The 14,871-nt window shown below is 43.6% G+C and overlaps 1 protein-coding gene across 1 annotated transcript; it reads right to left on the bottom strand.

Annotated features, from left to right (window-relative positions):
- Window positions 1-972: 972 nt before the first annotated feature.
- Ecrg4 (ECRG4 augurin precursor) lies at window positions 973-12,797 on the bottom strand. The gene is made up of 4 exons (XM_021176279.3): window positions 12,424-12,797; window positions 6,455-6,502; window positions 4,994-5,151; window positions 973-1,412 (listed from the first exon to the last, which is right to left on the bottom strand). Exons 1-4 carry the CDS (start codon window positions 12,506-12,508, stop codon window positions 1,251-1,253), a joined length of 453 nt encoding a protein of 150 aa, XP_021031938.1. The 5' UTR covers window positions 12,509-12,797; the 3' UTR covers window positions 973-1,250.
- Between the last annotated feature and the right edge of the window lie 2,074 nt (window positions 12,798-14,871).

Genomic DNA, 14,871 nt, shown 5'->3' with positions numbered 1-14,871 from the left:
TTTGGGGTGATGGGAATGTTCTAGAGTTGATAGTGGTGATGGTTGAGCAACAGCATTTAAGCCCACTGAAACTGATACCTAGAAATTGCTAAAGGCTTATTTTTCATTTGTTTCAGGCAACGTCTCACACTGTTAGGATTCAAGCAATCTTCATTATTCAGCTTCCAGAGTGCTGGGTTATGGACACTAGCCACCACACCTGGCTTTAAATAGGAATCCTTAGATGGTATAGATGTATCACACATTTTTATTTAAATAAGTCTTGTTTCACTTATGACTGCTCAGAAATATTTCATCCTGAAAGCAAGACTCTGTTAAGAAGTTATTTACTACCTGGATCTTATCAATCACAGTGTTCCAGAGATCATATGCAAAATAGCATGTAATTTTTAAGAAAAGAGTAACACATTTTCATTATGCTGTCAGAGAGTGCTGTGATCCACCAAAATGTGACAATTCTGAAAGGCTCTTTCCAGGTTGTCCATGCCTTTCCATCCTTACAGGCCTTTGGGTGTAACGCAGGCTAGACCACCTTACCCTCTTCCCCAGCTTCCATCTCCATCCCTCCTCTTTCCTCTCTCTCCACTTCCCATCCCAATACACTTCTCTCTTTCACTCAGGTTGTTTAAACTCAATGGGAAATGGCAAGTAGTTTTTAAGAAATCTTTGTGGGTTGATTGGAGCACATTAAAAATTTTATGTAAGTGTGATTCTGAGATGCACTAAACTTCAGGTCAGTTTGTGCTTGCTCCCTTTCTGCATGGTTTGTTAACTAGACCCTGCTCTGTCCTGCATCCCAGAGCACAGAAAGCCCCTCACTGCTGGTTAGAGCTTTCCAGATCATGCTTAACATTAAAATTCATCACCAACTAGATTTTCCTGTTGAAGCAATATTTTGCATTTAGTACAAACTGCATTTTAACAAATAGATACCCCTGGCTTTCACTCCTGCCCTGAATGGATGCTGAAAGGATTCCTGGAAGAAAATATTGAGGCCCTCAGATGATGTGCTAACTTCAAAAATGGAGGCGATTAGAATTGTCATGGCTCAGTTTTCTCCCAAGTGAATTCTGATGCCTCTCTCTCTTTTTTTAATGCTTTTATTTCTATTTTTAAGTGAGACATATCATTAAGCACATGCTTGAAATGCAAAAAGCACTTGTATTCTTTCCTTTAGCCTGATGTTCACGTGGTATAGGTAGAGAAGGCCTACTGAAGCAGGCGCAAGCTCTGTGGGCACCTCAGGAAGCTTAATAGTCATCGTAGTTGACACTGGCTCCATGCCTGAAGCTTTCCCGGCTGTGGGGACCAATGGCCGCATCTTCATCATAATGACGCTGGTAGTAGTCACCATAGTAGTCATGGCCGTTTCGATTTCTGTTTAGCCAATAGTTGACATCATCTTCAAATTTCTGTAGAAAAAGAGAATGTTAAAGGATGGTTTTGATGACACATAATCCTCAAAAACACACAGAAACTATGGCTTTTCTCTACGTGGCTTTTCTCAGTGATTGAGAGTCAACATCATAGCAGGACAGCTGCTCGTTATAATGTTTTCTTCACAGGTCAATCCAGGATCTTAGGATACCAGTATGAACTAACTGTCCACTAAAGAAATCTGTGCCTGAGCTCTTGATAATTTCCACCATGCCAAGGTATCGTCTATACCTGAGCCTTTTTTCTCCTTATAAGGTAAATAAAGTGTGCATCTGTCCAATGCAGTAACAGCCTGGCTGGCTCTCACTATCATCCACATTGCTATGGTAGATGCCTCCTTATCCTGCTGGCTTATTCCTGTTCTTGACCTGCCAAAGGAATTAAGTTAACCACTGCCACCTTCAGCTCTGGGGCAATGCATCTGGGCCACCTCATGCATGTTCTTGGTCTCAGTGTGCACAGGATTGTGAAGTGGGATGTGGGTGTCAGGCCCCATGAAGACACTGGAAAAGGCTCAAAGCAAGCTAGAGAGTCCTGGCTTACAAGAAACCTGCAGTCTATTGGAGATAATTATGAAAGGAGAGAGCGACTGTTAATAAAAGTTAAAAGGCAAAGAAAAGGACCAGTGGTTTGCATGACCACCTCCAGCAACTGCTTTTTGTTATAAATTGCCTTTTCAAGAGGGAGAAGAATACTTCTGAAGTGATGGTGAAAATCCAAGATGGATTGTGATGACAACTTTCACTTATTGATCTAGTTTGAGGATGAGGCATTGAGATGACAAAGACAGACTGGATGGGGAAAGGCTTGTGCAGTTTGGACTGCAGGCAATGGCTGTGAGACCCTGCACCTGAATACCACTGCGACTGGTAAATGCAGATTCTCTAGCACCATACTAGGCTCTTACACTGAATTTTCTAGTGGCTGGGTCTCAGGAATACATTTTCATTTCAGTGGAGTGGCTAGGGAATACTAAATACAGTCCATTTCCGACTTGGACATTTTATCTTTGTGTTAAGATAAAGTAAAGCAGTGTGCTTTCAGTGGGAACCACTCTGGATTCTGGAGTTGGATTTTCCCCCCAGGTGAGTGCTGTGTGGGATGAGACTCTCCGGGAAAGCTGCGGGAGTCAGGGCTCCCAGTTGTCCCTTGACCATGTGTCTGACGTAAGGGGTGGTGAGGTAGGTGTGCTGGAGGCAGTTTAAACTGTAGTGATTCCAACTTACCATAGACAGAGGAGAATCTGTCCTGAAGACCCCGAGACTGAAAACCCTATGCTGGGGCCATGAAATGGGGCTCTGGAGCCTACTTTGGCTTAGTGGTAGGTCCCCTCCTGTGTACCCCCTCACCCTGGGCCTTTGATTCTGATACCTCATTTGTTTGCTGCGCAAGACCATCAATGTCAGAGCCTCCCACAACCTGTGTGGCAAGGAGGAAGACACACATTTTTACCTCCCAGTGCCTTTAGCCTTAGACTTTTTTCACACCACCACATTTTGTGGTCAGAGTGAAATGATCTTACTGCCTATTTTCTTATTTTATTAGGTTTGAGATTTCAGAATCAAATGTGTATTTTAGATACACTTTAAGATCTTTTATGAATATATAACTAAGACAAGTTCAAGTTTGAATATTAAGTTTGAATGTGGGCAGGGGCAAAGATGAAGAGGGATGGTGCTAGTCCAGTGAAAAGAACACCACTCATGGCATCTGAGCATAGCTTCTTGTGGTCTTTTAATGTAAACTTAACTCATTATAGTCTTCCTCAGTCCTTGTCTTTTTAAGATTTTGTTACCAGACATTATGTTTTAGCCATTTACCCATATTAAAAGTTTAATAGCTATTTAATGGTGGTCATCACAGAGATACAAACTACCAAAACATGATATAACATTCTCATCTACGAAATAAATATATGTGCTTAAGTATTCCAAAGACAAGATGCTGAAGACTCGAGAACATGGGTATCCTGAAGGACACTGGGGATGTGTAACTTGACTGTGGCAAGGACCCTTCATCTGAGTCCACCTGTTTCCCCGTAACCTCACCAGGGAGAACATGGACCTAAGAAAGGAACAACTGATGCACAGTGATGTCCTTTGAGTTGTGAAAAATGCTTAATAAAGTCATTTTTAAGTACTTCAAATCACTCCTGACATAGTGTCTAGCTTAAGTATGTAGCTACTTGCACAGCAAAAGAGATAGTTGAGTAGGGAAGGGACTGGTATGTATAGAAGCTAGGAATGGGAAGGCAGGGGATGGTGCAGCCACAGGGTTTGTTCTAATGAGAGGGGACCTTTCTACCCTGCATAGTACGTCAAACACCCTCTGAGTCTCATACTCATGAACATGAAAACATGTTCAGCTGCCCGGCTGCAGATGTTCCCTGGCAGGCAGGCTATGTGGTCTACCCTGGACTCCTCAGCCACTCTGTGGATGGTCTCCAGTGAGTGGAATCTAGAGTGCCTGTCCTGCTGCCTTCTTACCTGTTCCTGTAGCCCAGATAATGACATGTGACCTTAAATAGTCTCATAAGATAGTTAACTTGCTGATTTTGCCCACTGGTGCTTCCTGGCCCATATGAACTGCCAAGCAGCTTTACTCGTGAGTGCATTGATGCAATTTCCCCTAAACATCTGCAAGAACCACCTCTCCTTAAAAGTCTCTTTATGGTCTTCACGAGTCCATATACCCACCTTGTTGTTTCAGCCGATTCTGGGCAAAGATGATAATATTTAGCGAGTTGTTTTGAGGATGCCCAGTTGAAACTAAACAGCAGGGCTGAAGGCATTTCTAGGAAAATAAGATGCTTCGGGAAGCTAGATGCGGCCTTTTGGCTCACAGGTTCCCTGGATCCCTCCTCTCCACCTGGATGGATAGCATGCAGTGAAGAGTGGGCCCATACACTTGGAATAAAAAGCCCTGCGGCTTGGCTATGGTTTGTGCGCTCCTAGAAGCTCGAAGCATGGTCCCAGTATGGCATTGCTGGAGAGCCTTTAAGAGGTGAGGCCCTGTGCAAAGTAGTTAGGTCATGAAGGCTTTACTTACTAGAGGGACTAATGCTGTGGTGTTTCAGAGTGGCTGAGTTCTTGTAAGGACTGGCGGTTGTAAAGGTCAGTGGGCATGCTTATACACACCCATAATGTCAGCACTAGGAAGTTCAAGGTCTTCCCTGACTGTATACTAAGTTTGAGGCCAGGCTAGGCTACATGAGATCCTGTCTCAATAAACAAGCAGATAATAAAAAAATTATATGAAAAATAAATAATAATATAACCAGTTTAGACTTGCTTTTTATGTCACAGTTTCTTAGCACATACTCATGCTATTATGACACCGTTTACCAAAATGTTCTCACTAGAGCCAGTAGATTTTTTACTTCAGACCTCCAGAACCACAAGCTAAACATGAACTCTGATATTCTGACAGAGCAACAGAGAACAGACTACTAAGAAGCAAAGTCTACCATCTCAGGCACTCTCCCTCAGGCCAGTCCTCTGTCCCACACAGCCTGCCCTATAGTGTCCAAGGCTCCCCCTCAGAAAAGTATACTCACAGCCTCATCAAAGCCCATGTAGAGGAACTGCTGGTACCACTGCTGTACCTCAGGCCGCGTACGGTCCCACAGCTGTCGTTTGGCACGCTTCAGGCCACCTAGGAATTCCTTTGCTGTGTTCTCGGCTACAGCTACATTAGTCTTTGACGGGACAGGTCCTGAAAAGGTTAGTTCCAAAAAGACAAAGAATGAATTATTTTTTGAAAATAATATTCTCTTTACGATTGAAAGAAATTTTTCCTCCTATGTTTTAACAAGGTTTGTATTTTATGTGCATGGGTGTTTTGTCTACATGTATGACTGTGCACAATGCACATATAGTACCAGCAAAGGCCAGAAGAGGGCATCATCCCCTAACCAGAGTTATAGACAATTGGGAAATACCATGTGGATGCTGGGAATAAAATCCTAAACTTCTAAAACAGCAGCCAGTGCTCTTAACTACTACTGAGCATTTCTCTAGCCCCAGGCTATTATTAGAATTTTAATGTGGTTTAACTACTCTGTGTTTTGAATTAACACATAGAAATTGTAAATATTTATGCTATACATACGCAAGGATCAAAGTGGGTTCATTGGCATTTCCCTCCCTTGAAATGCTTATCACTTCATGTTAGGAAGCTTTAAACTCTTTTCTAGTTGCTCATAAAATGTGCAGTGGGTTGCTCTGAGCTGTAGCCACCCCGCAGTGATGCAGCACATTGTATACCGTACTCCCCTGTACCTGCTTGTCATCCAACCTCCCCACCTCACTCCCTCTTCAGGATCCACTACAAGCTAGGAGGGAGGAAGGTAAGTGATTATCACATTTTCTAATCTCTTCAACACCTAATTTTATAGAGGGAGATGAAGAGAGGGGAAAGGATGTTCACTAGACAGCACAATGGTTCCATTTGACCTAACTGATAACTGACCAAGAGCCCACATTTTGACTTCTAGAATATTTTACTTCTATGTCTCCTTGTTGCTGTCTATCATATAACTCAGAAACTGCTTTTTTGTTTTTTATTTTTATTTTTTTGTTTTTCAGTAGAAGTTAGTAATAGAAAGGTTTCCCCATGGGAATGCCTTTTCCTAATTGCTGACTGGATAGGCAGAGCATCAACGTGCCATTCTATACCCACCCCACCAGGTAGGGTTAGGGTCCTCAGACCCCCTTCAGATGTGTTTCACTGGTATAAAATAATCAAAATTCAATTAACACTGTTTCTGCGTTCACACTGACAGCTTCTTTTGCTGTTGTTTGGTGGGGGAAGGCAAATGTTTACTAGTAATAATACTTACCTCCCAGAATGCCACACCACATAGCCACAGAACAAGCCCGCCAGATCTGCAAGCCTTTGAAGAGCAAAGCCTTCCTCATGTCCCTAATACAAGCCCTCCATGAACACAGTCATCATTACTGTTCTGCCGCTTGCAGTTACGAGTGAACACATCCTTACCCGCTTGAGGCAGACTTACCTTCTCGTTTCTGGAGCATTTTCTTGAGTGTGTTTCCACATATGCCATCTACAGAAACAGAAAGAGAAAGTAGTCCATAATTCCTAGGATTTTTGCACCTTATGGAATGCAAAAATCAGAGTTGTAAATAAGAACTGCTGATCCCTGTCCTGATTTAACAGCTCTGTAGTAAAGTATTTAATGGGTTTGGGGATACTTGCCATACAAGAAAAACAGTGCATGGTATCGAGGGCTAATACTGATAACAGAGACGAATAGATGACAAGAGCATTACTGATTGAGCTTCTCTCGCTAAAACAGTGTTTTTAGTCCTAATGTCTTCCTGCTTATCACATGCAGCTTCCAGCAAACATTATCTTCATGGTGTAATAGATCCTGTAGTGCCCTCCTCCCAAATTCATAATCCTCCAGGAATAACTGGTTGGGAATTTCAGAAGTAACATTTTTTAAGGATATTAAGATGGTTCTCATTTGACTCAGGGTGCACTCTACACCCATGGTGCAGATCCATACAGGCTAGGCAGCCCCATGAGAAAGAGCCAGGCAGAGGTGAGCCTTCTAGGGCAAGCCTGGGAACTTGGCTCTTTAAAATCGCTGTACAGTTTTGCAACTTTCTTTAATTGCCCTTCATTTAAGTTTTATTTGGGGGGTGGGGGCATTGGCTGTTAAATATGTTTTTAAAGAGTTTAACTAATCAGCTTGATAATTTGATAGGAAATAGCGTGTCTAGCCTGAAAGAGTACACCCTCTATTCGGCGAACTGGTACCTAAGAGTTGTACACAGGCTAGTTGGTCTCATGAAGGGTAGACTCAAAGCTTCTGGAGAAAACACTAAGTAAAAAACAGAACATTTATAGGGGTCTGGAACTACCATGAGAACCTAGGATAGAGAAGGCCACAGTGAGGTAGTAGTTCTGTCTTCTCATCAGGATTCTTATCCTCTCAGTCTATCCAAGGTTCCTGAGAAAAGGACAAATCTGTGCTTACATCTGCTAGAGGGGTCCAAATGCAATTAAGAACTTGCTTTGAGTATACACTCACAAGTAGAATAACTGGGTCACATAATAATTCCATTTCTAGTGTTCTGAGAAACGTCTACACTGATTTCCATAGCGGCGATTGCCAGTTTACTCAGCAGCAGTGAATATAGGTTCTTGCTTCCTTATATCCTGTCCAGCACATGCTGTCCTTTGTTCTCTTCATGATAGCCATTTTGACTGGGGCAAGATGGAATCACCTGTTTTAATTGGTAGTTCCCTGGTGCCTAAGGATGTTGAACACTTTGAAAATGCACCAAGACACTTGAACCCTCATGTCACAATAGCTAGGAAATGGAATTGGTGTGTGTGTGTGTGTGTGTGTGTGTATCTACTCACAGATAAATGGAGGTAGAGAAACTGGTACAGAGACAACCGTAAAGAAAAACTAAATCATGTTATGGTCAGAAAAATGGATAAAACTGGAGATCATTATGTTAAGTGAGATAGGCCGGATTGAGTGTTCTGGTATGATTTCTTTTGCTATGATAAAACATGTCCAAAAGAAACTTCGGAGAGGGAAGGGTTTGTTTGGCTTACACTTCAAGTTTCGGTTCATCACTAAGGGAAGTCAGCATAGACACTCAAGAGCCTTAAATAAGGAACAGTGGAGGAACACCCTTTGCTGGCTCACTCCCTGGCCATCTCCCTCAGGCCCGTGCTCAGCTAGTTCCCTTATACAGCCCAGAATCACCTTCCCAGGAAATGTCACTGCTCACAGTGGTCTTGGCCCTCCTCTATGGATCAACAATCAAGACAATATGTAAAAGACGTGACGACAGAGCAAGGGCAGTTACTCAACTGAGACTTTCTTTTTTTTTTTTTTTTTTTTTTTTTTTTTCTTTTTTGTGAGTCTAGGCTGTGCCATGCTGACAATTAAAAAAAAGGGGGGGGACAAATAACATACTTTTTCTCATGCTGAACCCAGATTTTAATTTATATTAGAGTGCTTTTATATGTATGTATACAGATTTGATATAGTTCATAAAACTAGAAAGGGGACCATGAGAGGGAAAGGAAAAAAATTTTAAAAGGTTGGAGGGTAATTTAATTACTTTTCTATTGCTGAGACAAAAGACCATGACCATGGCAACTTAAAGAAGAAATCATTTAGTGGGAGTGTACAGCTCCAGAGGATGAATCCATAACTATCATGGGGACAGCATGGCAGCAGGCAGGCATGGTGCTGGAACAGTAGTTGTGCACTTACCCCTAATCTATGAGCAGGAGGTAGAGAAATAAAGCTATCTAACTGGTAATAGCATGGGCTTTTGAAACCTTGAAGCCTACCCTCGGTTATATACCTCCTCCAACAAGGCCACACCCCAGAATCCTTCCCAAACAGTTCCACCAACTGCGGACCAAACATTCAACTATATGAGCTTATGGGGGCCATTTTCATTCAAACCACCATAGTAATAAAGATGTATCTTGGGATAAGAAAATAGGAAGGGGTTGTCTACAGAGAGCAATGATGAAAGGCTCACCAGGAAGATATGGGGGGGGGGTAAGAAAAGAGGAGAGGAAGAGGGCCAAAGGAATGGACAATTTTAAAATTAAAAAAGAAAATGAAGAATATCCATTTGGGGTTCTGGGTTTAGTTCAGTGAACATCCACTTAGCATGATGAGCCAGCCGTGGGATTAATCCTCAGCACTTCAAATCAACTAAAAAACCTGCACGCTGGTTGTCAACAATGCAACCATAAGACTGAAAAAACATCTTTTTAGTAAGAACTCTTGCATAAATGATTTGCTATGTTATTGAGGAGAAAAAATAGCCAATATTCAAAGCCTAGAGTCAGCACCTGATTGTTTTACTGTGTGTGTGTTAGTGCACTTAATGCTCACCATGTTTCTAGATCCACATCACTCATATTATGTGCAATCCATACAGAGCCTCATCACTCGACCTACTGCAGCATGAATATATTGCCTGCTGACTGCAAGTATGGCAGTACCATCTAGAGAGTCTGGCCTATGCTCTTGGATAGAGTAGGAAAATCCTAGAGCTTGTCCAAGTGCCTCCCTGGTGACCTGATGGGTGTAGTGGCAACTTTCTGGTCTTTCCTAGGAGAGTCTTGATTTACAGCACCTCCTCTCATTCTCAGAAGTGTTCTAGCTTGAAGGATAATATATGGGCATCCTAATTTTAGAGAATGGATAGCATAGAAACATCGTGAGAAGAGTATGTAAGAGCCATGCTAAGGAATGAGTGATAGAAGTTATTGTCCTGACATCTTGCTCAGAGGAACCGGCATGAGCTAGGCAGGGAGCTAAAGCGTTAGCATAGCAGGCATCAGAGTATGGAGGTTTCTGTAGTCTGTATGCAGGCTACCTATGGTGATGTGGCTGTTCTAAAATAACATCAGAGTTCAGTGTAGTCAGCTATCAAGAAATGACTGCCCCATCTCTGCTTTGTTATCATCCTGATCAGGCCACATCTCTGCAGTTCAAGATAACAGGAAACCTGGAGAAAGGAAACACCCTACCTCCCACTATGGTTTTAGATGATCTCAGCTGCTCCTGCAGCCATACCTTCAATCCATCACCATGGGCTCTAACTCTCTGTAACTGTAAGACTCTAAATGTCTTATTTTATAAGTTGTCTTGGCCATAGTATTTTATCTCAGCAATAGAAAAGTAGTGAGTTAGTAATATTTCCAATTCCTGGGCCACCACATAAAGATGGAGCAAGTGCCTCTAGGAGATTCCTGATTAAGAATTAATGCATCTGAGCATAAATCAACACAGTTGAGAGCTGGCCAAGCTACTGGAAAATGATTATCTAACCACTAAAGTGGGGCTGCTGTTGAGTGCTATACTTCCCTCCAAATCTTAAAACTCAATGAAGAAATCTATGAAAATATTTGCCAAAGCAGACAGATACATTCTCGGCTCTAATATTAACATGCATGAATATCTTAACATTCATCAGTCTTTAACAAGCCATGGGACAGCACACACAGAATTAAGCACGGCCCTCCATCTGTTTGCCTTCTGTAGATGTGCTTAACGGTTAATGAATGAAATGTGGTCTGATGCTGAAAGAGACATGAGATTCAGGCTATTCCTGCAAGCCTGAAATTTCTTGCAAATGTGAGTCATGAGTACTTCAGGAATGAAAGCTCCACCACAGCAAATCTTAGCTGTGCAACTGAAAGGCTTGCAGAGGCCCCAAGCCATGAATTATGAATGCTGCTGCTATGCCAACCCTGTACATTCAGCTGTATATTAGTACATACAATTGGACATCACACTAAATCTGCTTGGGGAAAGGAGGAAAGAACAAAAGAAGAACTGTAGCCCCCTTACTCCAACATCCCCAGCTGTCCTGTCCAGGCTGTGATGAAAAGCAGTCACATATGTAGCAAATCTCGTTACCTGGAATTAGAATTCACAGGGGACTGGACACATTCAGAGTCTCAAGATGTCTCACTCTGAAGATGAGAACCCACAACAGGCCAATCAAGAGGGAGCTGTGATCCTTCTCTTCATGAAATGTGCTTGGATGCCATGAAGAGTCATGTTTGGGGCATGGAGAGGTGGCTCCTCTGCTAAGAGCATTGGGTGCTGCTCTTCCAGGGGACCCTGGCTTGATTTCCGCATCTACCTCTGTCACTTCAGTACCGGAGTGACAACACCTTCTTCTGGCCTCTGAAGGTACTACATGCATGAAGTACACATGTGTAGGCCAAACACCAATACACATAAAATAAAAGGGGGAGGGGAAACGGTCATCCTTGAGACTCAATGTGTTTTCATCTTTCATTATTAAGTTCACATTTATTTCAGTTCAGTGATGCTGATACTGTGACGGATTCCACTCCCTCACTTCTTGGCATTAACTCGTAAAATATGAGTGTTGAAAATGAATGGCCTAACGCCATGTTCACGAAGCTAGCTCACAAGAGGGTACTGATGTCATTTGCAACAGTCACCCTTCCCACAAGAACAAGCAAGCTCCCCTTTATTTTCATGGTCTCTCCTGCCGTGACCCTGCCTCCCCTCATTCTGGAGTTTGGTTTACCATGCCTGCTCTGAGAAAGCAAAAATGAAACACAGAGAAACTGAGTGTGTCTTCTATTTACATCTGGCAATGGCCACCGCTTCACACTGGGACAAACACCAGTCTCAGGTGATAGGTAAATAGTTTAGTGTCTTCCAGCTACTGCTCTCTTGGCAGTAAATCTCGGGTCACCCTACTGCCTCCCAGAGTTATAACCTCAAAGGTGCTCTTATGCACAGGAACTCACCTGTGACCTCTAAAGGGTCACACAAAAGAAGAACTTTCCAGGTTCAGAAGGTAGAGTCTGTGGAGCTCTGGGTATAGTATAAAGGCCTGAACTCACTTTACAGTGTACTGCTTAAGTGCTTTTAATGGAGAAAGAACTGGGGATTTTCAGTTAATTCAGCTAAATATAGTAGATATATATTTGCTAATATGTAGATATATTTCATGTTTAAATATAATAGCTAGTAGAAATACAATAGCTAATAATTCCACTGGATATAATAGAAAAAGTTAAACATTGCTCAGCTTTGCAGCCCGAACACTCTTAGTCAGCTCTGTTACCCCAAACTGCCTGGGAGGGAATTGGAGAAAGACAGCAGTGTGTCCTGCCTCGGAATCATACTCCCTTCAAGCCTCCACCATCCCTGATTTAGCACTTCTTGTGGCTCTTTCAGATCCCTATTCCATTTGCCCAAGGTTGCCCCTCAGTCTACTATGCTCTCTTTGAATTTGATTCCCTCACTGCCTGCCCAAGTGCACTCATTGGGACTTACGTGAGTGCAAAATACTAGACCAGGTTCCTCTGTCTTCTTGGTTTAGTTCAGGTTAAGAGCAGGATCATATTCAGGCATGAAGCACCCCATTTCCAATCTCCTTCCCCAGCACCTTAAGCACTCTCCACCAGGTATCCTCCACTTACCTGGACCCAGGCAAAGCAGAAGGAGCAGAGCCAGCCCAGCAAGGGCCAGGACTGCAGGCCGCGCAGACGCAGACGAGGTGCTCATGGTGACAGAGTGCTGCAAAGTAGCTGGAGGGATGACTGGAGCAGGGACCCAGGCTCAGCGAGGCAGAGAGCTCCAGTATCCTTGCTCTGGGCGGGACCCACAGGGTGGGAAACTAGCCAGCAGGCCAGGCCGAGAGCCAAGCTTCAGTTCAATGCCACCGAGGCACACTGCCCTGCGGGTCTGTTGCAAATCGCTGAGAAGAGCCGCGTGGCCAAAGGGGAGAGGGCAGGACTGATGCCAGGTACAGCCCAACCAGCCTGGACAGAGAATGTTGGCTCACTCCTCTTTTCCGCGCGCCCCCCTGAGCCATTCCTCTCCAGCACAACCCTCCCCTAGCAACGCAGGCCCTTGGCTTCAGGCTCAGGCCTTGCCTTTTAAAGTAGCCTTTGGAATGTTCTTAATTCCTGAACTGTAGTTAAGGTTGGCTCCTGCAGGGTCTCTTTTTATGATAGTTTGAAAGATTCTGGGTTCAGAACTGCCATCCAGGGAAAACATCAACTCAAACCGCTGCAGTGCAAAAGTGTTTTTGCAAAGTTTTAGTGAACATGCTGTGTCCACTGTGCACACTCTCATTCTGGGACAGTTGAGCAATTGGAACGAAGGCAGAAGACACTCATTTTCTCAGTAGCAGACTTGACCACTAAAAGAGGTCATAAAACAGTGTGCTCAACAAAAGAGAAGACCAACCGGGGGTTTTCCTGACCACTATGCAGGAATCTGGGTTCCATCCCCAGCAGCAGGTTGGTAGAGAAAGACAAAAACTGTTTTCAATTGATGAATGGAAACTTGGCTTTGGAGGCTTTTCCCAGTCTGAGCTGAGCTCAGTTCCTTCACAAAGATTCTCAGTTTTAAATCAAGGAGAGCTGCTTAGTGTCTGGCCACTCAGGGAGAGACCTCATGTAGAAGGGTTTCTCCAGCAGGCAGGAGAAAATCAGAGTTTAGCCATCAAAGGAAAAGAAGAGAAAGGTGAGCCTGGGAGGGATGTAAATACTGATTTGGGAGTCACAGGTATAGGAGAGTAAGGAGCTTGTTAGTGCATACTGCTGGTCACCTGTGATTGATCGGGTGTTGGGTAAGACATAGCAATCTGAACTTTATTTAACGACTCTCAGGGATGCTGAAGTGTGTCTCAGACGGCACTAGGAGCAACTCCACTACAGAAGCTTCCCTGCCCTCTTGCCCTTCCCTTGGCCTCGGTGGTGAGAACCTTTTTTTCCCTTGAAGACTGAGCACAGTGGAAAGGAACAGGGTTTAGGATTCAGTATTTCTCTGCATTCTGCACAAATATTTAGAGAACTCACTTGTCTTTCTATGTGTGGGTCTCTAAAGTGGAGGCTGCAGCATCTGCTGTGCTAAGGTAAGAAGTCAATGTGGAGAGCCTCGTATGCTGTGAGCACACAAAAATGTTGGTAATTAGTGTTACCACTTAGACTCTGGCCTCTGTGTCCTGTGCTCAGCACCTTGCCAGCTGTGGTCTTTATCTCCTTCCTGCCCAGGCCAGAATCTCAGGAGCTATCATTCCGGAACGATGCCAATTCAACCCTAGTGTCATTGTCATCAGGGCTTTTCAAATGCTGCCCAACAAGTTGTCTTTCAGAGTGCTGCAGTGACATCTGCCTTAACTACTGGTTCACAGATAATTTGGTGACAGAGGAGCAGGGGAAGTGACCTTACCCTCTGGGGTGCCATCAGCCCAGCACTCTACAAGGAAGCTCTGTAGAACACATCATGTAGGACAGAGAGACAATCTAATACAACTTTGATCCAATACCACATCACAAGAGATGGTGAGAGAGCTGTTACAGTGGAATAGGCTCCATTACAGGATTGCCATTTTGTAGGTGTAGGAAATGGAATTGGGGTGCCCTTTTAAAGCCCTTCACCCTTTCAACAGCAGCCTGAAAGATTTATGGTTAAAATGATACAATGTAAGAGGTTTGTTTTACAATGCTTAAGGAGGGGGCTAAAGAGAGTTGGCTCTGAGGTCAAACTACTTGTTCTTTTGCACGAACCCTAGTTCAGTTCCAGCACCTACAGAGCATCTCATAACTACCTGTAACTTCAGTTCCAGAGGATCTCGTGCCCTCTTTTGGTGTTCATGGGCACCAGATAAGTATGTAGTACACATGCATGGGTGCACATGAATATACATATAACATAAAAATAAAATGCATCCTTCAAAATGCTTTTAAAAGGATCTCCCAGGAGTGTGGACATGCCTGTGAGCAGAGGTAAGACCACCACTTCTGCTCAAATTCCTGGCCCAAGAGGGACCCTCCCCAAGCCATCAGAACACAGGAACCAAGGAACAGCCAGGGACAGGATCCTTCCAGTTTCTGTCTGCACCCTGTCCTTCCAGCATT

The sequence above is a fragment of the Mus caroli genome, unplaced genomic scaffold (assembly GCF_978045245.1).
Source record: "Mus caroli unplaced genomic scaffold, Mus_caroli_1 scaffold_1, whole genome shotgun sequence".
Lineage (NCBI taxonomy): Eukaryota > Metazoa > Chordata > Mammalia > Rodentia > Muridae > Mus > Mus caroli.
This window is presented reverse-complemented; position numbering and strand designations above follow the sequence as displayed.